Source organism: Polistes dominula, unplaced genomic scaffold (assembly GCF_049000335.1).
Source record: "Polistes dominula isolate Pdom_NZ unplaced genomic scaffold, Pdom_raw_medaka contig_29, whole genome shotgun sequence".
Classification (NCBI taxonomy): domain Eukaryota; kingdom Metazoa; phylum Arthropoda; class Insecta; order Hymenoptera; family Vespidae; genus Polistes; species Polistes dominula.
Window position 1 is genome coordinate 1,848,868 of NW_028300865.1, and position 24,664 is coordinate 1,873,531.

General features: G+C 31.8%; 1 protein-coding gene across 2 annotated transcripts in view; it reads right to left on the bottom strand.

The window, feature by feature from the left end:
* Positions 1 to 11,038: 11,038 nt before the first annotated feature.
* The window catches only part of LOC107066446 (uncharacterized), a 28,346-nt gene continuing 14,720 nt past the window's right edge, over positions 11,039 to 24,664 (bottom strand). For both annotated transcript variants that reach the window (XM_015321079.2, XM_015321080.2), the window contains exons 4-7: positions 16,773 to 16,916; positions 12,930 to 13,264; positions 12,497 to 12,771; positions 11,039 to 12,281 (exon numbers count right to left, since the gene is read on the bottom strand). In XM_015321079.2, the coding sequence (XP_015176565.1) occupies positions 11,465 to 12,281; positions 12,497 to 12,771; positions 12,930 to 13,264; positions 16,773 to 16,916 (1,571 nt within the window). In that variant the 3' untranslated portion in view covers positions 11,039 to 11,464. The remainder of the gene's footprint in view (positions 12,282 to 12,496; positions 12,772 to 12,929; positions 13,265 to 16,772; positions 16,917 to 24,664) is intronic.

A 24,664-nucleotide genomic window follows, 5' to 3' on the forward strand; every position in this document is an offset into this window, starting at 1 on the left:
GATGATAATATAATACTTAATCTGTATATCGATTATACGGGTGGTAGTGGGTAGACCCATATCTGCGATCCTGGCAGAGATAGGTCTATTTCAAGGATGCAACCCTGCCCATACGCGAGCTATGGTTCTTCTCCTATCTCCTTAATATGGGAGAGGAATCATATTCTATAGCTTTTTCCTACCTTTAACCCTATATAATTAATTCTTTCCTATATAGAAACCAATAGCGAAATATTCATACACCTAGCCCTTACTTATCCAACCAACTGAACAACAGGATTAAATAATCCCTAGAACGTGTAGTATAAAAAAAAGTAATGATATTATTGACGTGAACAGAATGACCACTCTGTTAAGAGAATGTAATGACTAAGAAAAGATATTGATGATCCTTAGGGTGACCATAAGATTAGAACAATCATTGGGATTCCTTAGGTAGGAGAATAAAACTTGATGAAAAAGTTGAATTGGTTGACTTGGTTAACTTGTTTAGTTCCTATATTTCTCAACATGTTCTTGAAGATATAACTATATATATCTAACATAGTAGATAGTCTCTCGTGGTATGGTGAGTTAGTCTGAAGGAAAGGATGATCGTCGTCGTCGTAGCCACGATTCTTCGTTCCGAGTTTCTCCTATATGGACATGCAGGGCAAGGCGAACGATGCAGTGGCACGTGTCGACATTCTGAAGTGTGGCAGCCACTCTTTTCCGGTTTGCTCTTGTTGTTGTTGTTGGTCGGTTCCGTTAGATGCGTTAACTCGAGACCAACGAGACGAAGCTCTGTATATGTTTGTTTATGTGTGTATATGTGTGTGCGTGATTGTGCTAATGGGTCAAATCGTGTCTGTCACAACACAATGACAACGAGTAAGAGAGAACAATCTCTGGTACCCAGCCCTAACCGTGTTTGTCGTACTTTTCATTCATTCTTTTAGAAAATGAAAGCTGCGTTTACATTCCATTTGTATTTGCAAATGAAAGATTTTTAGTTTCAATCAAACATTTAACATTTATATTATATTATACCTTTTTTTTTTTCTTTAATTAGATTATCTTTTTGTTTTTTATTTTCTGTTCTTTTCTTTAGCAATATTTTTCTTTTTTTTGTTATGTTTGTACGAGTTAAATTATTATTATTATTATTATTATTATTATCACAATTCAATTCGTAAATTTAGTATTAAGAAAAATACAATAGTTTGTTTATTCGAATCGCGTTTGAAAGTATAACGTGTCTGAAAGTAATTTCATTCGCAAATATATAAGAAGAAAAAATAACGGTGCGGTTGGTAGCACGAAAAGATATCGAATCAGAATATTGAAATCCCATTAAGATAAAACCCAGGAGAGCAAATAAGTACCGCCCTCTAGCTCGAACGAGGTTGCTTCTGATGCTGCTGTTGCACTGCTGCTGATGCACTGCTGCTGTTGCACTGTTGCCGTTGATCGGTTCGATCGTCCCCCCCCCTCTTTCTTTCCCCTTCCTTCACCCCCCCCTTTTATTTCTCTCATTATTCACAGTTGCCTCTAACCGAAACGTTGTTCTTCTTATATATACAATTGCATCGCGTACGATTGTGGTTTTGCTCCTTTATAAGGAGTACCCCTATTTTTTTTTTCTTTTTACAAACTTCTTTCACGAACACGCGATGATGGTAATACAAAGGTGTGTGTATCAATTTGTTTCGATATGGAGACTTTTATTTTTATTAAAAAAAAAAAAAAAAAAAGAATAATGTACTCTGTTACCAGTTTTGTTTAGAATCATTTTGTAGTATATACAACCACCCTAAATTCAATTGCAAAATCCTGTTGTTTGTGAATATTGTATATGGGGTATCATTGAATTCAATAATTTGTTGTATTTGGTTTAAGAAAATAGTTATCTGTTATAAAATTGCATTAGGCCTCGAAGCAACGTAAAAGATCTATCCTTAGTTGAAATAAATTCTGTAGAATGTAGAAAACAATGGGCCCATGAAAATTCACGAGCCAAGTTAAAGAGAGGTACTGACGAGTACTTACCTTAGAGGACTAGATAGTTAAGGTAAAGAAAGAGATGAACGAAAGAATGAAAAAGAAATAGATTGAGTGAGAGAGATGAAGAAGATCGTAGGTTTTGCTTTAGCGAATGGCTAATCGTGATCATGAATAAACATTAACCGTGGAAATTATGACATCTCTCCCGAGGTTAGAGTACCGATGTCGGTGGTTACACGAACGTTGCGTTGCATCTCGTTGTACCAAATTCATTCGATTACCAATCTCATAAAAATACAACGATGAGAGAAAGAGAGAGAGAGAGAGAGAGGTTAATTCCACCCTTCTTACGAACTATCACAATTACTCCTCCTACTCACCTTCGAAGGATGATCCTTGCAACCGAAAGAGGATCGATAGATGATACGATGATCGTTTCGCGGAGGTTGACACGTAAGAAAATTTATTTAAAAAAAAAAACACAAGGCAAATTATTTTTCTCCTACGCGACGTGTGTTTTTAAAAGGCAATGCCTTATTGAAAAATTGAATTGAAACATATATGAATAATAATAATAATAATATTAATAAGACGTAGTTTACTTTAGGTATCGTTGAAGTTAGTGATATATAAACGAACAGAGAGTGTGTTACTTGGGATAGGACATAGAAAAGGGTTAGAAGAAAAGAGGTGGATAAAAGGAATGGAGGATAACGCGGACATGTCGAAGGTGCAGCCAGAGTGAAACGACCGGTAGGTAGGTAGGCTGTAAAAGGTAAACTCGTCGTACCGGCACCGTTCGTGGTCCGCGGGCATTCCAGGCGACGCCAACATGCTCTCCTCCTTCTCTTTACTCCTTTCCTCGTCTTTCCACCACCCCCTCCACCACCACCAACATCGCCTGGCCGGGCCGGGCCCCTCCGCCTCGCCCTTCGGGGCCTTCAGAGGCCTCACCCATCGTGGTATCGCAATAATGCAACCGTGTGTGCTCTTGCGTTACCCCGACGAACCATTACGCGAGTACTCTCCAACACAGACGAGTAAAATTTTCTCTCCTTATTTCAATATATATATATATGTAATATAGTTATATGTTAGCAAGATTGAAATTGAATAATATCAAGATTCGCAATGATTAAATGTTTGACCAAATGTATATTTTACATGGGTTTTTTGTTTTAAATGTGTACATAATTACAGGACACGTGAGATCATTTAATCATTCTTAGTTTTAGGTTATGTGTTAAGCCTCTTACATAATTACAGGACACATGAGATCATTTAATCACACGTGGTTTTTTAGGTTATCTGTTTAACTTCTTTTGAGGCCACGGACGAATTTAGAAAATGAATTGACTCACGCGTTGCACCAAATTGATTAATGTTCTTTTTTTTTTTTTCTTATTCATAAAATTATAACGTGATAAAAATTGTTCTTGCATTAAAATAGGTTAGGAATCGAATAAGTTGTTTCACATTTATGTATCGGAATAAATTAAGGGATACTTTGAATATTATTATGTCTGCAAAAACTTAAGTCAGATTATTATTATTATTATTATTGAAAATAAGATGCTGTTGGAAGACTACTCGAGTAGAAAGAGAAGGAGGTAGACCTCAAGCGTAGAGACCTCAAGCGGAGACCTCAAACAGGGGCCGGTTCAGCGATCGCGCAAGGCCGCTTGAAAAGACCCCGGCTGATTCATTCGATTCTAGCGAATAGAGTAGCTCGACTAGTAGCACGATTTACCGACTACTATCTCTAGTATATCTTAAGATCGATTTTCCACAAACTAGTATTGAAAAGTACTAACTACGAATAGATTTAGGTGCCATTTTTAAGCACATGAGAACAAGTATTGCTATTCCTCTTCGACATTTTCTATCAACCTTTTCTTCTTCTTATTATTATTAATTGGCATTAGGAACTCAAGAGTTCATTGCCACAAATAATCAAATCCCGTCAGTGTTCTCATCCCTAAGCTTGACCCCGTCCATTCGCAGTTTTCCTAGCCCATTTCTTTAAGATTCCCAAGTAATATTGTCCTCCCATCTACATCTCAGTCTACCCAGTGGTCTTTTCCCATTGGTATACCGATCAGTATTTTATGCACCCTTCGATTCACCCCCATGCATGCCACGTCACCTGTCCATCTTATCGACATTACCAAAATTGATTCTTTTTTGAAGTTGTTCGTTTATTTTGTTCGTCTGGTTTATCAACCTTTTCTTACCAATGTTTTTTTTATTTTGTTACTTTCTCCTCCTCTTCCTGAATAACCTCTTTATTCCTCTTTCATCTTCATCTAACGGGAATTTCTTCGATCCTGTCGTATCTTCAAGACTACTAGCTCCCATTCTCTTTCTTTTTCTTTTTCTTCCGTTCTTTTTTTTTTTATATATCTTTCTCTTTCTGTTTGAAACTCGTGGATTACATAGTACTCGATTATGTCATGCACATGCCTTAGGGGGCTTCCCGTAATCGTATGTGAATGTACACATACATAAACACATATACACAAGTTTATATTCATCAACATATATATATGTGTGTGTTATGAATTATTTGTAATTACAATTAAAATAATTAATAACAAAACCAGTCAGAATTTATTTTGTTATTCTCGTTTAAATGAAAGTAATAAAAAAAAAAAGAAAGAGAAATAAAATAAAACAAGGAGACGTTTTAAATGCATCGTACTAAAAAAAAAAAAAAATCGTCAAGAACATCAATATAAAAATTGTCCTTAAAAGTAAAGATAATAAACGATGATCAAGATGAAGGTAAAGGAGGTGGTGGTGGTGGTGGTGGTGGTGGTGGTGGTGGAAGAGGAGGAGGGCGGTGGAAAGGGGTTTCATTGGAATTGGTGTAGGCGTAAACAATTCCTTTTTCGGTATCGCTTCTCTCTTTCGTACCGATTTTCCGATCGAACTAACCGAACGTACGAACGAACGAACGAACGAACGAACGAACGAACGAACCAACCAACGAACGTACGAACGACGAAGGTTGCGGGTTTCAAACAGGTACATAATACAATCTCGAAGAGCTAAGAAGTTGAGCTATAAAATTGTAAAGCTTGGTTCAATGCAAGAGAGGTTTCAAAGAACATAACTGAGAATAAGAAAAAAGGTTTATTGTAATTTTCTTCTCAGTCAAACGAGCGTTTAATAAATTATCGTTAAGTACCAATTAAGATTCGTGTCCACTAATAGGTGAGCTGGTGGTATGGTGCGGTGTGTTGCTTACTTATTCTTGGAAAATATAAACCACACTGTTAACGATATTGGCCTAACTAGCCAACAGCTGGATAAATGAAGGAGGGGTTGAATACAGGGAAATGAAAAAGGGTTTTACCCTTTTTTTTCTTTTTCTTTTCTTTTCTTTTCTTATCATATTTTTTGGTTTTATTAAACACGTCGTTTATGAAGCATGACGATTAACGTACGTCTCAAGTAATTTAAATAAACAAGGTCTCTTTCTATATTAAAGTAAAAGCCGACGACGGTTTTATTCGATTTTAACACTTTTCCTTCTTCTTTTCATTTAACTGTGTCCTAGGTACACACACACACACACACACATATATATATATATATATACTGTGTGTGCCTTCTTTATTTTATTTTTTTTTCTTCATCGTTTTTATCCGTTCGTGCGTAAGCAAACGAACCGGAGAGTTAGCTCGTTAACTCTGCTGCAACCAAAGTGTATCTGACATGGATGCATTTCTATATACTTCGTTCTTTTTCTTTCTCTTCCTTTCTTTTTTTTTTCTATTCAATGTTAGTCGAGAAAGAGAGAGAGAGAGAGAGAAAGATAGTGTGAAAGTTAAGTATCTTACGTTATATCCTATGTTAACACATTCACGTCCAATTACTTATATATACGCGTAATGTGCGTGTTATGTTTTCTATTAGATACCGGATGACGTGAAAAAAAAAATAAATAAATGAAGTAATTAAGATTTTCATATATTATATTATATTATATTTATCTTATGAAATAAATAGATAATATATTATATTGAAAATATCTTAGATAATTGTATTTTATATTTTATAATATGATAAACGTTTTAATTTATTATGTTGCAAGTAATAACTGTTGATAAATAAATTATAATTCGTACGGAATAAAATAATGATTATTATTTATTATTATTATTATTAATATAATTATTTTAATTTATTTAAATATTAAAATTATTATAATATTTAACAAAAAGATACAATATTACAAATATTATCTTAAATAGAAGTTCATTTCTGAAAGTTTCGTAGTTACAATATACAATCTGGATTGTGTTTTTTTTTTTTTTTACACTTGTCAAAACGTTTTCTTTTTCACTCGTACATAATTCGAATAAAAAAAAAAAAAAAACAGGGGATATAAAAAAAAAAAAAAATAGAAAAGATTTGAAATGAAATATAAGGTGTACTTGACACTTGGTGATTCGTTCATTCGTTCATCTGTCGTGTAACGCTCGAGTACCTTCTCCGGTATTACCAGCTGCGGTATCACCGGTACCATACCAGTCAACAACCATCACGTAGAGATCAGGACAAAAAGCTTGTCAGGAAAGAAGATGTTATCCGAGTTGCAGTGAAGAAGAAGAAGAAGAAGAAGAAGAAGAAGAATAAAAATAAAAATAATAAAAAGGGTAACGACGACAACGATCTCGTTTCGTAGAAAAGGATAGGAGAAAATGCATCAGGATGCGGGGGTGTACGGTTACCTTGGTACTACTCGAAGATACATACATGAAAAAGAATACCTTTTATATTGAGTCCCTTTGAACTACTTATTCTTACCGCAAATACCTATTTTTATTTTTTTATTTTTTATTTCATCGTTTTTTATCAGTGTAAGAATTCCTTGTAGAATCTACACGCGTGTTAGAAGTCCATCAATTCTATTGAAAGACATCTTTATCTAAATCATCTTGAATAACAACATGTAGGTTCCAATCGTTTTGCACTTAAACCAAACCTTTTGCATTTCAACAAATAATTATTCTTTTATTATATTATTATATATTATTATAAATATTATTTTATATTAAAATAAAATAAACAATATTTCTCACATTCCTATAATAAATATAATATAACATAATTACCATAATTATTTTGTCAAATTTCTAACAGCATGATATAAAATTATGTATATCTCATAATTACAAAATTTTTTATTCGTAGATGCAAAAGAAAAAAAATTGAATCAGTGTTTGTCTGAACAGAGAGAAATTTGTTCAGTTAATCTAATATATGTAATATACATTTTATTTGTATGTTTTTTTTAAACGTAACACGTTATATATATATATATATATATATATATATATACATTTTGCATATGAATGTAATTGGATAGTTCATACGTATTCATTTTTTCATTTTATTCGTTCTACTTTTACAACACGTCAATACGTTCATTTCACCTATTATTAAGTATTGTCCATTTCTAAATAAGTGAAAGAAAGTATACCAAAGTTGATTCTGTAATATTAACAGAATATATAATTTATAATAGTGTAAAGTGAGCAATCGGCATGATAAATATAACCCAGATATACTTAGAGTAACTTACATGGGGACTGAGAAACAGGGACAGGAGAAAGTAACACACACATATATATGTATGTATATATGTAACGTGTAATATACATCAACGATGGACATGCGAATATTAAACGATCTATTTATTCACGATATATTGATGGATGATAACAATGTTAAAGCGTATCGTATCAACTTTGTACTAGATACTTTAATAAATCATAATTTAAATCGTTTAGAATTTTTATCTGTCATAAAAACATAAAAAAAAAAATACCAAAATACATTCATTTGTATTCGATAAATCGTAAACGTCTTGTCATAAGAAACGAGAAATAATAAATGAGATTAATGATTAAAATAATTAAAATATAATAGAATGAAATAAAATAACTTTGAATATAAATAGGAGGAGGAGGAGGAGGAGGAGGAATAATAATAATAATTTGAATATAAATTATTTGTGTTTTTTTTTAAAAGAAAATAAAAATAGGACAAATTCGATGATTTAACGAATAATAAATCCTTGCAAGTATGTGGTCGAGGGTTCCTAGTATAATTTCGTAATAAAAAAAAAAAAAAAGAAAAGAAAATAAAGTATATAGGTGTTGGTATTTAAATCAAGATTAGAAAGTGGGAGGAGTGGGAGGAGTGGGTTATTACCATAGGATATTTCCAAATCATATATTAACCCATTCGAGATCACGACTTTTTTTCGAACACGATTCCCAAGAACCATTTATTTTTTTTTTTTATTATATTACTAATTCTGCAATGCTAAATTTTGTGTTTTATTTTTTCTTATACCTTAAAGATATTATTTATACAAAATTTATATTTAACAAAGTCTTATCTTTACGAATACTTTTACTAAAAATAATTGATAATAGTTTAAGTATGGTGTGCAAGTGGACCTCCCTCCAATGGGTTAGAATAGAAAATGGTCAAATAGAAATGATTAACTAGTTCTTTGCACTTGAAGTTTTGTTTTTCATTTCTCATTAATTAATTTTAATTGAAAAATCATATTAACATATTATATAAATAAATGATATATATAAATTATTAAAAATAAAGTCTCTCATAATTTACATATTGTAAACTAGATTGAATTTGCTTCACTTTCTTTTTAATTATTTATTTATTTATTTATTTATTTATGTATTGTCTCCACAACCCTCGAGTGCAAAGGGTTAATAAGATAAGAAATATGATTTCAAAACAAAACAAAAAAAACAAAAAGAAATAATCAACACGTGATATAGATATAGATATAAAAGATAGAGATAAAAAGAAAATAAGATAAATAATATAGAATAAGAAAGAAATAAAAAAAAAGAGAGAGAGAGAGAGTGAGAGAGGGGAAGGGGGTGTGTTGGGGTATAACATATTTGCATTTTAATTTGCATATTAAAACATGCCTCGTCGATCTATGGGGACCATGCATGGGGGCTGGTTGGTTGCTGCTTCTGCTGTTGCTGCGAAATACGATAGCCCAGCCTGTACTCCGCACACTCCCGTCGTATTAACGTTATAAACGTGAGTTACACGACCGCAAGGCAACCCGACGGCCATGAAATCGTTCACGCATGCCGATCTTGAAATATGCACCCGTGGACCAAGATTATCATGCATTGATAGAAAGAAGAACGGTGAGAGGGGACCCACCCCGTTGTCTTGTCTCGATCGATAACACAACGAAGATCGATTCGTTTGACCATTTTATTTCTACAATATTTTTCAATCATTCTTTCTATCTATTGAGGGTTTGGTATTTCAATTTTTGTGAGGCTTTTTTTTGTTGTTGTTGTTGTTTTTACATATTTTAAATAATTTTACATAAGATTTTGTACAAAAGTATTACGTATGTATTTATGTACGTAGTTGTTTGCAACATGTGTCGTGAATTTATTTTCTCATGAAATGAAAAGGATTATTATCTTTTTAATTAAAATGATTGTTTGTTTATTATTATTATTATTATTATTATACATTGTTCATATTAATATATATAAGGTTGTTTGTAATGCATATAGGGAAAGTGGAATGTGTGATTTAAATAATGATGATGATGATGATGATTATGATTATGATTATGGGATAAATAAATATGGATAGGAATTAGATAAGAGATTTTGGTGTGATAAAAAAATAAGTACATTTTGTTTTATTTTATTTGTTAATTTTTATTTTCAATTCTTCTTTATTTTTTTATATTTATTTTTTTTTTATTTTCACTTCATCGATGATATATCTATTTATCTATCTATCTATCTATCTAGAATATTTTCTAGACGTTTGGAATATACACAAAACATACAAATATTACAGTAATATTACAGCATTCGCGTATATACGCGTATACGTAAGAGAGTGAAAGAGAGAGAGAGAGAGTGAGAAACATCGAATTAGAGAAGATTACACATCTTCTTCGAAGCTTTAACTTTTCGATGCATGTTTCTATCTTTCTCTCTCTTTCTCTCTTTCACTCTTTCGTATCTTCCCAGCGGGCTTTTTCTTCAAACCAGCCTTTTCATTCGACCTTCGTTTCACTCATTCTATCTTTCTCTTTCTCTTTCTCTTTCTCTTTCTTCTTCTTCTTCTTCTTGGTTTCTTAACTTGGTATTTTCTTTTTTTTTCGTTTCCAACCCTTTTTTTTTGTTTGATTATCATTTTTTTTCTTCTACAATCTCCATTCCAACGTTTCATCATGTGCAAAAGGGTTGGCAGTTTCCTCGAAGCGTTTGAAACTGTGATTCTCGAAGAAGAAGAAGAAGAAGAAGAAGAAGAGCGAATAACACAAGCAAAGTAAACCCAGGTTTAGTTTCTCTTTCTTTTCCTTATTCGTTCGTAAAGTTATACGTTTGAAGTAACGAACGAATGAACGAACGAACTAACCAATCGTGAGCCGTCACGCGATAATACACTTTGAATGTGTATAAGTTGTACCTTTCAATCGATCAGCACGAACCCCCATAAGAAGAAGAAAAGAGGAAGGAAGTTTAACGTTCATCGAGCATGACGAGTTAATAGATTAATTGTCACCCTTATCCCTTAGGTTTACTTCAATCCTATCATAAAATTTCTCTCTTTCTTTTCTTTTCTTTTCTTTTCTTTTCTTTTTTTCTAATATTTTTATTTTTTTATTTATTAAATTTTAGTTTAGTTAGCAGGTGATATTTTTCATTTTTCAAACCATCTATAATATGTTCGAACGAAAATTATACGTTCATTTTACGAAAGATAAAATAACAATTAATAATTCTACCTTTTTGCAATTAGATATTTCGAAAATTGTTATTGTTTAAAGTAATTTTTGACTTTAATTTAATTTTTTTTTTTTATTTCTTCCCCCTCCTAATAGAAAGATAGAATTATTTCCATTGGATGTAACGCGCGTTTCGCACGGCTAAGAAATTCCCATAAAGTAAAATACGTAAGTGTGCGCGTTATTCTCATTGAACTCTTATGAGGTAGTCTCTTCTTTCTCTCCCTCTTTATTTCTCTTTCTCTCTCTCTCTCTCTACGAATGACGACGACAGTATCGCCGTAATACCGGAAGCCAGATTGCGAAAGCCATCTTCGGAGAAAACCGCTATATCCGTTGCTCGTCCGCGAGTCTGTAATTACAGGATGATTTTCTTCGGTCAACGGCCTTGCAAATCTTTCCTGTTCTCTCATCTCGGACCATGTATCTCTATCTCTCTCTAGTCCAGGATATGTCCACGTTTCTAGCAACCATCTTTCATCGATCATCCAATCTCATTATTAATTTCTTCCATCATTTTAGGGAGTTCTCTGTGTTCTGGGCCCAATCTTCGATTATTCAACTCACTCATTCACTTTTTCTCCTAACATTCTTTTAAAAAAAAAATATATATATATATAAAAGAAAATGTTACATAAAATTAGTATTACATCAACAAACAGTGTTGTAAATTCCTTCTTCTTCTACGTTAATTGTATTCGTTGAAACATCTGAACGTTCAGACCTTGTTGGTGCTAATTTAACATAACCTCTATCTTTTTCCCTAGTACCACTACCACTACCACTACCATTCCCACTACCACCAACCTGTGACTGATGTTTACTTATCGGTGGAGGTGGTGGTGGTTTTTCTTCTTTCGTTAAATCCCCAATAATCTTCCTATCAGGTGGTTCACAGATTTCAGCATAAATGTCTTCAGTCCTAGGTGGTGGTGTTGGTGGTGGTAATGGGGTTAAACTATCCCTAACCTTGGAATAAGGAGGATCGGCATCGGTCTGTGACTGAACTTCTAACACACTAGTTGAGATTGATCTTTGAACCTGGTGTCTAGAAGAAGAAGATCCACCACCACCTGAGGACGCATGCGTGAGGTTCGTTTCCGACTCGAGACTCGCGTATCTTTCCGGCGATCTCATACCAATTTCCGGTCTCACGGCAAAGGTGAAGGACGCTGATTTTTTTGCTGGATTACGGCTTCTACCGCCTTGGGCTATCCTAGAGATTTTGTCGAGGAAACTATGATTGTTGGTGTTACCACTGGTGTTAGTAACATTTCTACCATTGCTACGATCACGTATCGTACTTCTTTTGATATTTTCTAAACCTTCTTTGAGACTTTGTAGTATTGGTTTGGGTTCAGGTTTAGATTTGATTTCTTTCAAGTGTAATTCTTTCAATTGGCCGCCGTTAATGCAAGGTTTAGGTGGTGCCACCCTAGGTTCCGTTGCTCTTTGATCCAATGCTCTTCTGTAATCAAAAATTAAATAGGCGTGCGATTTTTTTTTTTTTTTGGGTGGGAGTGTATTATTCATTCATTTGATTGTAATCTTTGCTTTTGTATGTAAAATATTTTAATAACGTTCCGGAATTTTGATTTTATTCAAGCCATTTCGTGTGTTTCATTAAAAAAAAAAAAAAAAAAAATTAGCAAGCAAGAATTTATCGTTCATATTTAATATTACCTGCATGCTGATAACAATCGTTGCATTTTTGGTGAAGCCAATAGCCTAGCTTCTGATGGACACCCCAATCGTGCCCTTTTAACCCTTGGTGCAGTTGGACCTGTAGCTACGAGTTCCAGCAATTCTGGTACCGTTGTATTTGGCAATGGTCGTTCAGGCATCAAAGGTACTGCACATCCCAGTACTATTGGTCCCTTAGTTGCACCTTCTAATTGCATCAGTCCACTATAATCTCGTGGTAATGGTATTGGTAAAGGCCCAGCTACTAAACGTACCTATGAAACAAAAAACAAATAAAAAATATGAATAGTTAAGGTGGTTATTTCAGATTTGTTTAAGTGCAAATTGAAAACCTTTGATTAATAGTTGAGAAAAGTTTGTATTAACTGTACAAATAATTGTTAACATGAAAATTTAGTGATAAGAAGTTTACCCTAAGTGGTAGGTCTCTTCTGGCTAATTGATGAACTCTATAAAGTACCGCGTCACTTCCAGTATCAAGTGTACCACCTTGACAGGTGGCATAAAATTCTCCCCTTGCTGAGAGCTGTGCAAATAACTCGTGTCCGTGTGAATCTAAACATTGGGCGTACTGATCTCTTTCAGATGATCTTGAACTTTTACCATCCGGAATGCCAGCTATCACACCGGATATGCCACTGTTGGAAACTGGTGCTCGTCTCGTATCTTGAAAAACAGCGGTCAAACGTAATACCTCACCAGCCCTTACGGTTGTCTTCGTGTAATGTGCACGTAAATTTCCATTTTCTATAGATAGGGAACAAACAAAACAACAAATTGTTTGTTTTCAATAAACTTCGAAATTACTAAATCGATTTTTATGAAAATTACATTTATTATTTCAATAGTATCCTAATATATAGGATTATTTTGTATTTTTTATTGCTAATTTGGGGAATTATTATTTGAGTTTATCTAGGTCTTGTTAGGTACTGTAAGTTTTCAGTAGATGGCGTTGTATTAAAATTCAATTTTTTTCAGGTTTTTTTTTTTTTAGAATCACATCTGACAAAACTAACCTCGTTTTATTTATATCTCTTTTTTTTCGTGTATTATTATTTTGGGGCTGTTGTTATAATCTACTAAATATTTTATAATTTTATTAAATCAACATTTTATAAAAAAAAAAAAAAACAACAAACCACGAAACATCCCTAGCACATTTAATATACTCGGATAATTTTGTTTAAGAAACATTAAATTATTCTCTCGACACGTAAATTAAAACATAAAAAAAAATCGTTGCAACCAGTATCAATAAATATGTCTGACATTAGATTAGTACAACGAAGAAGTGCGTTGGAAGACGCATGGAAATAGATTGACCATTCCCCTTCCTAATTCTTGTTTGTACACAAACACCATCCCTACTTGCAAGTGTGTAAGAAAATAAAAAAAAGGGAGAGAGAGAGAGAGAGATGGAAGAAGAATGGAGAGCAATTAACGGCAATAAACGCGCACGTAGGCGACGTGATAACGGACATCGGTGAAGCGACATCGAGGGAAGGAGTATTATAGTCCTAGCACATGAACTAACAACACACAGCAGCACCAACCACGAGAATATGTTACACGCCCATGCTAAGAAAACGTTCGAGTAAAATAACTCGAGGCAATAACGCCATTCTCACTACACCCATATATTATTATTATTATTATTAATATTATTATCATCTATTATATTATATATAATAATATTAAAAAAAGGAAAATTAATTTATACAAAAAACAAAATTTAATAAAATTACCATTTTTCTAAAACCCCTAGGGTTTACCTTTAGGGTAACTATTAATACTTTCTAAAGTTTTATGAAACAATAATTACAATTTGCAATAAGTTATATTTATTATACATCCCTAATTAAATCTATGGGTATAAAAATTAATGTAATGTTTAACACGCACACACGCACACACACACATATACATAAACATTTATATTAGTATATTATTATCTATCATGAAATGAATAATGTTAATATTTTATTAATAGATTTGAATGTTGTTTAACACATAGGATAGGAAGAGAAATTGGAATTATAAGAAATAATATCGCATATAAACTTAGAAAATTTGTAACCACAGATAGAGATAGAGAATAGGACGAGCCCCCCATAGTATTTTCCAATAATCGTTTTAATAGTTAATGGCATGTAACACGAGTCGTGCGTATCGTAAGAAACAAGGCACCGAGAAAGAACGGGCTTTCACTGTACTCACCAGTAACACCACGACTAACCCAACACACTGGAATAACGTAACAAATACACACACACACACACATATACACACTTACTAGTGAAATGATAGTGAGATGATGGTGGTGGTGATGGTGGTGACTGTGGGACTCGCCTATATTTAAACGTACGATCTTAAACTGGCTAGTGGGTTTGTTGAAAAAGGGGGAGAAAAAAACATGAAGAGTAGAATAAATAAAAAATACAAAATAAAAGGAATAGGAAGGGCTAGAAGAAGAAGAAGAAGGGAATATAGAAAAGGAAAAAGAACGAAGTAAAGTCGTATTAACAGACACACATTGACATTCGTGTCACGGTTACTCGCTGCACCCAAGAAAATAATAGGCTCCTTTGGGATTACTACGTACACGTGCGTGTGCAGCAAGCCGCATTGTCACGTCTTATGTTAGTTGTCCCATTCCCCCTTTTCCAGTAGATGAGAAAGCGAATAGGTACACCTTTGAAGTGTCCTGTCTTGTTCAATACCAAGTGCAAATCCTATCCAGTCCTGTCCTGTCCTGTCTCTTGTCCTGTTCTGTCCTGTCTTGTCTTGTCTTGTCTTGTCTTGTTTTAACTTATCCCAAGTCCAGGTACGTACTGTCCTCTCTTATCAAGTTGACGACATGGACAACGTGTTGTACGATGTAAGATGTACGTTCTCGATTCAGACACGTGCCACCTTCTTACCTTATCTCTTATTTCTTCATTCGTTTACTTACTTTCTCACTTTTCTTGTATTTTTTTTTTGTTTTGTTTTGTTTGCTTTGTTTTATTTTGTAGATCTTTTTATTTAACTCTAACACATTGATACACACAGACACACGTTTTACCGTCTACAAAATCGACATTTAAATCTATCGAGATAGAACTTCTTTCCCCTTTCCACTATTATTTTTATTTTTATTTTTTTATCCAATCTCAGTTATAGGTTTCCCATCTAAACGAGTTTTGTACTTTCACACTTTGATATTCATATTAACAGGCTAGTCAATAATTATTCGTTTAATTACTATAACATAACTCGATATATTTAATATATTTATATATATGTGCGACGAGGTATTTTTTGTTTTGTTTTTTTGTTGTTGTTGAAAAAAAAAAAAAAATGTGTATATAACCTATACTGATCGAAATGATAAAAGGGCCGGTTTTATTGGTTGGATATTTCAGTATTAAAACGTGTAAAGTAATTATCTTGAAAAAATGTTTTCTATTTTTTATCTTCTTCTTCTTCTTCTTCTTCTTCTTCTTTTTCTTTATTATATTCTTCCTTTTACCGAGATGAATTATTAATATTAACTTGTAGGTTATAAATTAAAATAAAAGATATTTTCTAAGTAATCAAGTTACTTACGAGTCATCCTATATAACAGGGATGTTTAAAACGTATCTACTTTCTCTCTCTTTTCTCTCTCTCTCTCTCTCTATTTCCTAACGTTTTGATAGTTACATGTAATAGCTCTATCAGGAAATATTATACCCATATACAGGGTGATTCACCAGTTCTTGACACTTAAATAGTTCTAAAAGTATGATATAAACAGAAAAATGGATACAGAAAAAGTTGCATGAAAAATTCAGGACTACAAATATGATATCAGTATTTTTGTTGTTGCTAGGTTCAGTCATTTTTGAGATTTATTAGTCAATCTTGTTTTTTTTTTTTTTTTTTAAATACAATGTTATATTTTAATCCTTTTTTTCGGATAGCGGCTGACAAGATGAATCCAATGATATTTCAGAACTATTTAAGTGTCTAGAACTGATGAAACACCGTGTATATTAAATTATTATAAGAAAAATTGTAATTCTTCGATTAAAAAGACAAAAAAAATGTCTCCCTTTTCTTCAGACATTGGTGGTGGTAATCTTTAAGAAGGGTTCAAAGAGAAGAAAGGGGAGAATAAGGAGGAGGGGGGAGAGAGGGGGGGTAAAAGTTTATAGCATAATCGGTCTCTCTTATCCATAGGAGGATTAATTTGCGAGTGTCATCTGTTAATAAATCACATTGGACTTACCCATCTTGGAATGTGTTAGTGTGTAAGCCCTTAAAGGCTTTGCTAGTAGAAAAGCCGGCACACCGGCTCGTACCAAAGCACCGACCCTTCTGTATACTCGTGCACTTCCGGTACCGCTGTTGTTTGACACGACCGAAAACCATCCTGCAAATTGTCAAAGTTTAATTTTGTTATTTTTTTTTTTGTTTAATTTTTGTGTTTTTGTTTTGTTTTGTTTTGTTTTGTTTTGTTTTGTTTGGATTGTTTTTGTGAATCTTAATTAAAGAAACTTATTTTATTTTATATATATATATACCATGTATCCCGAAATGGAATCATTATTTTAAATAAATAAAAAATATATATATATATATTTTTATATTATATTTATTTTATCTATATATATATATATCTATATTATATCTATATATATCTATATTATCTATATATATATATATATATATATATATATATATATATATATATATATATATATATATTTATTTTATTTTATTGTATTTTATTTTGTATTTTATTTTGTATTTTATTTTATACTATATTATCTTTCTCTAGTTGAATTTTCTTTTCATTTTGTGTGTGTATGTGTGTGTGTTTTATTTTCTTACGAAATTTCTTTTTTTGTTTTTGTTTGCAACGTTTATAAGGACGCATTAAATAAATAATTTATCTTAAATATATACGTAAGCGTGGACGTGTGCTACTCGTATGATATAATTTACGATTGAATGTAAACATCCAGCACGCGTTATCCTTCACTTGACTTCTCTCTCTCTCTCTCTTACTCTCTTATTCTTACTCTTTCCCTTTTCCCTTTTCCTTTCCCTTTCCCTTTCCCTTTCTTTCTCTCTTTTTCTTTCTTATAGGAATATTTGTACAATGGGTATACGTATAAATCGTACGAATCGATTTGCTGCTTGAGTCTCCCCAACCCATCTCCTTCTTCTTCTTACATCGTATTTCCAATCTTTATAAGTTTTTTTTATTTTAAAATTGATTTACAACTTACTCGATGTGTGTCCAGTTAAAATATACCGGGAGGACACACAAAGAATGTATTCTTTACTGTAATTATATTACGACGTTTTTTTTTTTATTCAAACCTTCTTCTTTAATTGCAATTTTAGATGTAATTTTTTTTTGTTCTCTTGAAACAACCCCTCCTCAACTTTATCCTCACTCACACCTTACTTCACTTTAACCCTTTTCAAAAATTAAAGGATCGATCATTTTCATCCTCGTTGTATGAGTCTGTTTGTGTCTGTCTGTGTGTGTGTGTGTGTTTGTTGTTTTTATTTTTTTTGTTTATTTTGTTTTTATGATTTTAGTAGAAGATGTAACAGGAAAGATTTACGATCTCAGGTTAATTTCATTTTTCTTGACGTAAACGTAATTTTCGTGTTAACGTTTAAAGAAGTCGTAAGAATTTCTTTTCAAAGAAAACAAATGTATAATTAAATATAATGTTGGTTTATTGTTTTAGTATTATACCCAGCATAGTATTATACTTTTCTTATAGATAAGAAATTCTCTTGGGTAATTTTTTTTTCTAAGTTTTATTATTTTTCTTGTTCTGTTTGTATTATGGTTGTTTAACAACGTGGGCATTTAATAACGCGTTTTATTATTCTTTAACCTTTCGAGTTAGAGAAGATAACTTAAGGTAATCTTTTCAAAACAATGGATCAATACACAATTGTTATTTATACAATGGTTGATTATTATATGATAGATAATTAATAATAATAATAATAATAATAATAATAATAACAATAAGACATTGATATATTTTTCAAACGTGTTTGTAATCAAATTACAATTTTGCACGCTGATTTGATTTTGTTTTTTATAATATTTCTTTTTGGGGGGAGGAGGGGGATGGGTAGGGGGGGTACCTATTTAAATTGAACAGGTACTTAAATGTTGCACGTAGTAAAGATTTAACTGTAAACAAAATATGAACTTAAACTGTGAAGTCTATTGTCAATTAAAAGATTAAAATGATATAATAATAATAATAATAATAATAATAGTCATGAAAAGACAGAATTCGAATATTATGGTCTATTTAATCAATAATATGAAACGTTTGTACTCTTTAATAGATAATAGGAAACATAATAGGTAAAGATATATACAGGTTAACGATGGTGGTGCGATCTGCTAACTCGTTTCTAATTACAGTAAAACCTCTTTCAGTTTAATCGACATTAACGATCCAATTTGCCTCATAGTATCCATCAATAATACAGATAGATAGAAAGATATACCGTATCGTAACAGTGAAGATTATAAAATAATAGTTTGTCGGGTTATTTGCCCCGGTACAAACGATCCAATCGAAACCAATGAAAAATAAAAAATAAAAAGAAAAAAAACAAAAAAATGAGAAGAAAGAAAAAGAAACCAAAGAAAAATGAAGTACTTAGAAGAAAAAGGATCGTTTCAAAAAGGGGGCAAAAAATAAAATAAAATAAAATAAAGTAAAATCTTAAGTATACTTATTTCAAAGATAAAATAGTAACGATCATTATATGAAGTCTTTAACGATTTACGATCTAATCATTTTTCCTTACCCTTTATCCCTTTTCTTTTTCTTGTCTTCCCCCCCCACCCACCTTTTTTACTTTGAACTTTGAACGTCAATACGAAATACGAGAACTCGTGTTCACCTGGCAAGGTAATTTATTATTATATGGTATAGGTTTATTACCTATTCAACAATATTATCTTATGATCTTTATTTTAATTTCTTTCGTGTAAAATTTATTATAAAAACAATATATATATATATGTGTAATATTTTTCTTCAAGAATAATTATTTTCTTTCCTTATATATATATATGTTTTGTTTTTTTTATGTACCACAAGTATATAGAAATATATTATACAATATTGTATAAATCTGATAAAAGTTGGTTAGCAACACATACACACTTGAGAAGGGGGTAAGGAGGGAGTGTATACGGGACTTCCGTGCAGAAGAATATTCTACATGAAAGTAGAATCTTATTTGTATGAATAAAGAATTTCAAACGGTATTGTAATAAGAAGAATATACAGTTTCATGTTTTTCCCGCGTTATTTTCCTTTCAAAGTGAATATGTAGTGTTCCACTAATGTTAAAAAGAATGAGAAAGATAGATGTGATAGATAGAAAAGAGAAAGAAGGAAGAGAAAATATATAGGGGAGACACATTGTAAAATGAAAGAAAGTCAAACGTAGTATTTATTAATCATGGTGTATGAAAATAATTCAATTGGTTTGATGGAATATTGCGGAAAACTTTCTAACAAACTTATCGATTGTAATAATTCAAATATATTATGTGATATGGTCTTTTACATAAGATTACTTTTCTTATGAATTATGAATTATGAATTATGGTTAAAATGCAAAATTATATATTTCATATATTATATAGAGGGTGATCGGTAATTGTTGATACAAGCGAAATGGGCGTGATTATTCTACATGAAAAAATATCAATTGGAAATATATGTAATAAAAATTGTTCGTTTGTAGCTTTGCTTTTCGAGTAAATTAACTTTGAATTTTTACAAAGTACATGTGCATTTGATCATGTACCCTATAAACTTTTCGGAAATACCCTATGAACTTTTCGGAAATATCCTACGAACTTATCAGATCAAGTAGACGCGTACTGTGCGAATATTCAAAGTCGATTTTCTTGATATATATATATATTAGTAAAACACGTGTACACAACATATGTAAAAATAATTTTCCATTATTTTTAATTATTTAACAAAAATAAATTTTTTTTTTACATACTATTTTATAAATGAAATAATATAATACAAAATTATACATTTGCAATTATTTTCCATGTTTTTTTTTTTTTCTTTTTTTTTTAACAAGTTTCCAAAGTAATAACAGTTCTAGAATTATTTCGCAAAAGAGAAAAAAAAAGTATAAAAGTTCGTTCACTCGGTTGGATTTTTAATGCAGTTCGTTTGCACCGATGAGTGCATGACAACACGTTCTACCTACAATACACAAATACATATATATATATATATATATATATATATATATTTACACACACATTTATGTATAATATTATATATATTTATATATAATTCTTGCATAACGCGTTAGTTCACGCGCAAGAGAGTAAATAATACACGCGTATAAAACCGTAATTATATTCGCACGAGGATGATTTCGTATTCTCGTACTGGCTTCCTAGTTAACCTATGAACCTTAAGAATAAAAAAAAAAATGAAAAAATAGGAAAAGAGAGAAGAAGAAAAAGAAGAAGAAGAAGAAGAAGAAGAAGAAGAAGAAGAAGAAGAAGGAGAATCATTAAAATTCAAGCAACCTTTGCCAGTTTTCTTTTTCTTTCAATGTTTCTCTTTTCATTTTTTTTTTGATACACCGCTTCCTAGTGTCTTCTTTTTCTAGGGTATTATTCTAGTAAGAATTGAATGAACAATTTTTGTACAATAATGAAATATTATAAAAATATACAATTTTAAATATATAAATATTATATTATATTTTTAATAATAATACATACATACATACATACAAAACATAAATGAACATACATACAATATATAGATATATATGCATGCATATAATACATACATACTAAACACGTATATCAAATACATTATATAATACATAATTACATATATTTATTCATAGATCAAATACGTAGAGATAAAATCGATAAAAGATAAACGAAATAAGAGAAAACTAATTTGCAATAGAATCATCTGATCGTACCATTTGTCAAATTGTACACACCCACCTATGACAGTAACACGTTAGTTCGTTATGCAAGCGAATACTATTAGTAGGGACGAAAGGAGTCGTAAGTTTTGATTGTAACGAACACCCTCCTCTTCCTCCTCCTACTCCTCCTCCTTCTACTCCTCCTCCACCTTCTCCTTCACCTTCACAAACCCTATTCAATCTCCACGAGGTATCCTAGCACGAAAATTCGTGACGCTCGATCGCTTCGTCGTTGTCGTCGTCGTTGTCGTTATCCTCCACCTCCACCTCCACCTTCACCACCACCTCCTCATCCTATTCCTCCTATTCCCTTTCTTCTTCTATCTTGAAACTCCTTTCGTCCTTGGATTCCTCGTCCCTTCCTCCCCTCGAAAGCCATCCAGGTCGTAGACCTCTTCTTCTCCCTTCTTACACACATGCACACACATATCCATGCATGTACATATATGTACACATATACAAACGTATCCCATATGCACATGCAAACGTATTACATACACCATACACATATATGCACACATATATATACAAACGTATCCCATATGCACATGCAAACGTATTACAAACATTACATACACAAATGCAAACGTATTACATACATACACATGTATGTAAATATATATATATATATAGATTTTCTGTCTCTCTTTCTCTCTCACTTTTTTTTTTTGTTTATTTGTCTTTCTTACACTCGTACTTCTCCCCCTCATCCTACGCATTTGCAACTGAATTCGCTCGATCTTTTATCGGCTTTACACACTGGCTCTCTCTCGTAGCCCGGTGGTTGGTACTCGTACGGCACTGTTCTCTCTCTCTCTCTCTCTCTCTCTCTCTTTCTTTCTTTCTCTTTTTCTTTTTCTCTGTTTTTTTTTGTCTCTCTTTCTCAGGTAAGGTTCTCTTTTCTCGCTTGGGCTTTGAAGGAACATCGAGATACGCTTCGTCGGCGCGTTACGATATCTCGACTTTCTATCTTTCTTCAGTTTTGTTTTTTCTTTTATTTTTATTTTTATTTATTTTTTTTTTTATTTTTTATTATTTTCTTTTTTTCTTTTTCCACCTTCTTCTCTCCCCTCTGGGTTTCAACTGAGAGCGGCGGTATAAACTTCCACGATAGTCCGAGTTCGTCGTAAATTCGATCGTAAAGGATCTTGCGAAGTAGAAGAAGAAGAAGAAGAAGAAGAAGAAGAAGAAGAAGAAGAAGAAGAAGAAGAAGAAATAAAAAGAAAAATAATAAAAAAAATAAATAAATAAAAAGAAAAAAATAATAACAATAATAATAATAATAATAAGTCTTGGAGGAGGTCGAGGTTGAATCGTAGAAAAAAGGTGGAGTTAATTGGTGTAACAATTAAAAACAATAAATAAAAACAAACAACACAAAAAAGGAATTACATTAAAACAATATATGAATTATGAATAAATATATATATATATATACCCTGATGCAACCCTGACGCAACCCTGACGCATATATATATGTGTGTATATTACGGATTATGTGATAGGATTATGCAATGGGCCTTTCCCCCACTCCAATGTTTCAGCTGGCAGAATTGCGTTCGAAACTTTCGAGAAAAGGTGCTCTCCCCCTCCCCCTAACTCTCTCTCTCTCTCTTTCTCTCTTTCTTTCTTTCTTTCTCTTCTCGACGGGATCGAGTTAAATACTTTCTCCCCTTTCCGACCACTATGCTGGTATTACGACCTTGTCCCGACTATCTTGGTTGCCCGAGCTACTCTCGATTTCTTCCGGACAGCAGGTCGACCGACATTGTGTCTAGTGACTAATGTGTTTTTTCTTTTTTTTTCTTAACGAGATTTATATTATCCCTAGATTGTTACCATATTTTTTAAAACATTCATTTTAATGATACACTAATAATGTCATGTTGTAGTCGTGAATTTTTCATGCAACTTTTTCGTAATCCACTTTTCTTGCTGCTGTCAAATATTTCCGAGCTGTTTAGGTGACTGCTGAATCACCCTGTATATGTTTTTAACTATTTACAATTTAAAAAACAAAAAAAAAATAAAAAAAAATTAATAATACTTTTATAATATTTTATTCAATTTCATTCTCAAGAAATTTTACTATTTTTTCTACACAATGAGATAACCTATCGACGATTCATTCAAACACTTATCTATTCTTTGGTCCAATGTGTAATAACGTTCATATTATCATCATTTCTACTATGTAATCGATACTAGATATAATGTTTTATCTTAAATAATATATATATTAAAAATTGAAATAACATAGACGATAAACTGAACAGCTGGATTATAAGTAGAAAGAACAAAACAGATAATAATAACGGTTCATTCATTGTTCATTTATATAAAATCCGATTGATTATAATTTTTTCCATAAAACCACAGTGAAAAATATCATATTACAGAATAGAATATGAGAAATAAGTAAAACGAGAATATATTAAATGTACATCAAAGAACATAAGTTTGTTTAATTATTCTATTTACAATAATTAATAATTAATAATTAGATGTGTAATGGTTGATTTTGTTGAAGCAAAATTAAATGGATTGAATGATCAGAAAGCCAGATAAAAAGGGCTTGGCATGGAACGTGTTTACTTTGGTATCACCCTGACGCAACCCTGACGCAACCCTGATAGATTTGTTATATGTTTGTATAATACGTTACAGTGAAAAATCGAAATTCATTTGGTTATTTGGATCTAAGTTTTCAAATGATAATATTTTATGAATAAATCTTAAACATTCTGTCTTTTACCGATTGATGATGTCTGTTGACACTTCATCACGTGAATCTTGACTTGATATACATCAAGTGAGTTGTTTCTAAGTTTTTTCATCAAAAAGTAAACTCCATTTAATCGTTGAGTTTTTATAGGAAATCAAACTTGGAACAAAACTTTGAAGTATACCATCATTTTTATGCTTGTTACGTAAAGGGAATTATATTCCATCATCACAAGTTTCTTTTTCTAGAAATCTAATTGTAAGTTTAGAACAAACTTAGATCCTATTTTCTTTATTTTTTATTTTTATTTTTTTTTTTCTGTTCATTGCGTTACGTTGATTTTCTCTTGGTTTGTTATATCTCAAGACGATCTTACTTTCTGCACGCAACACGTTTTTTTTTTT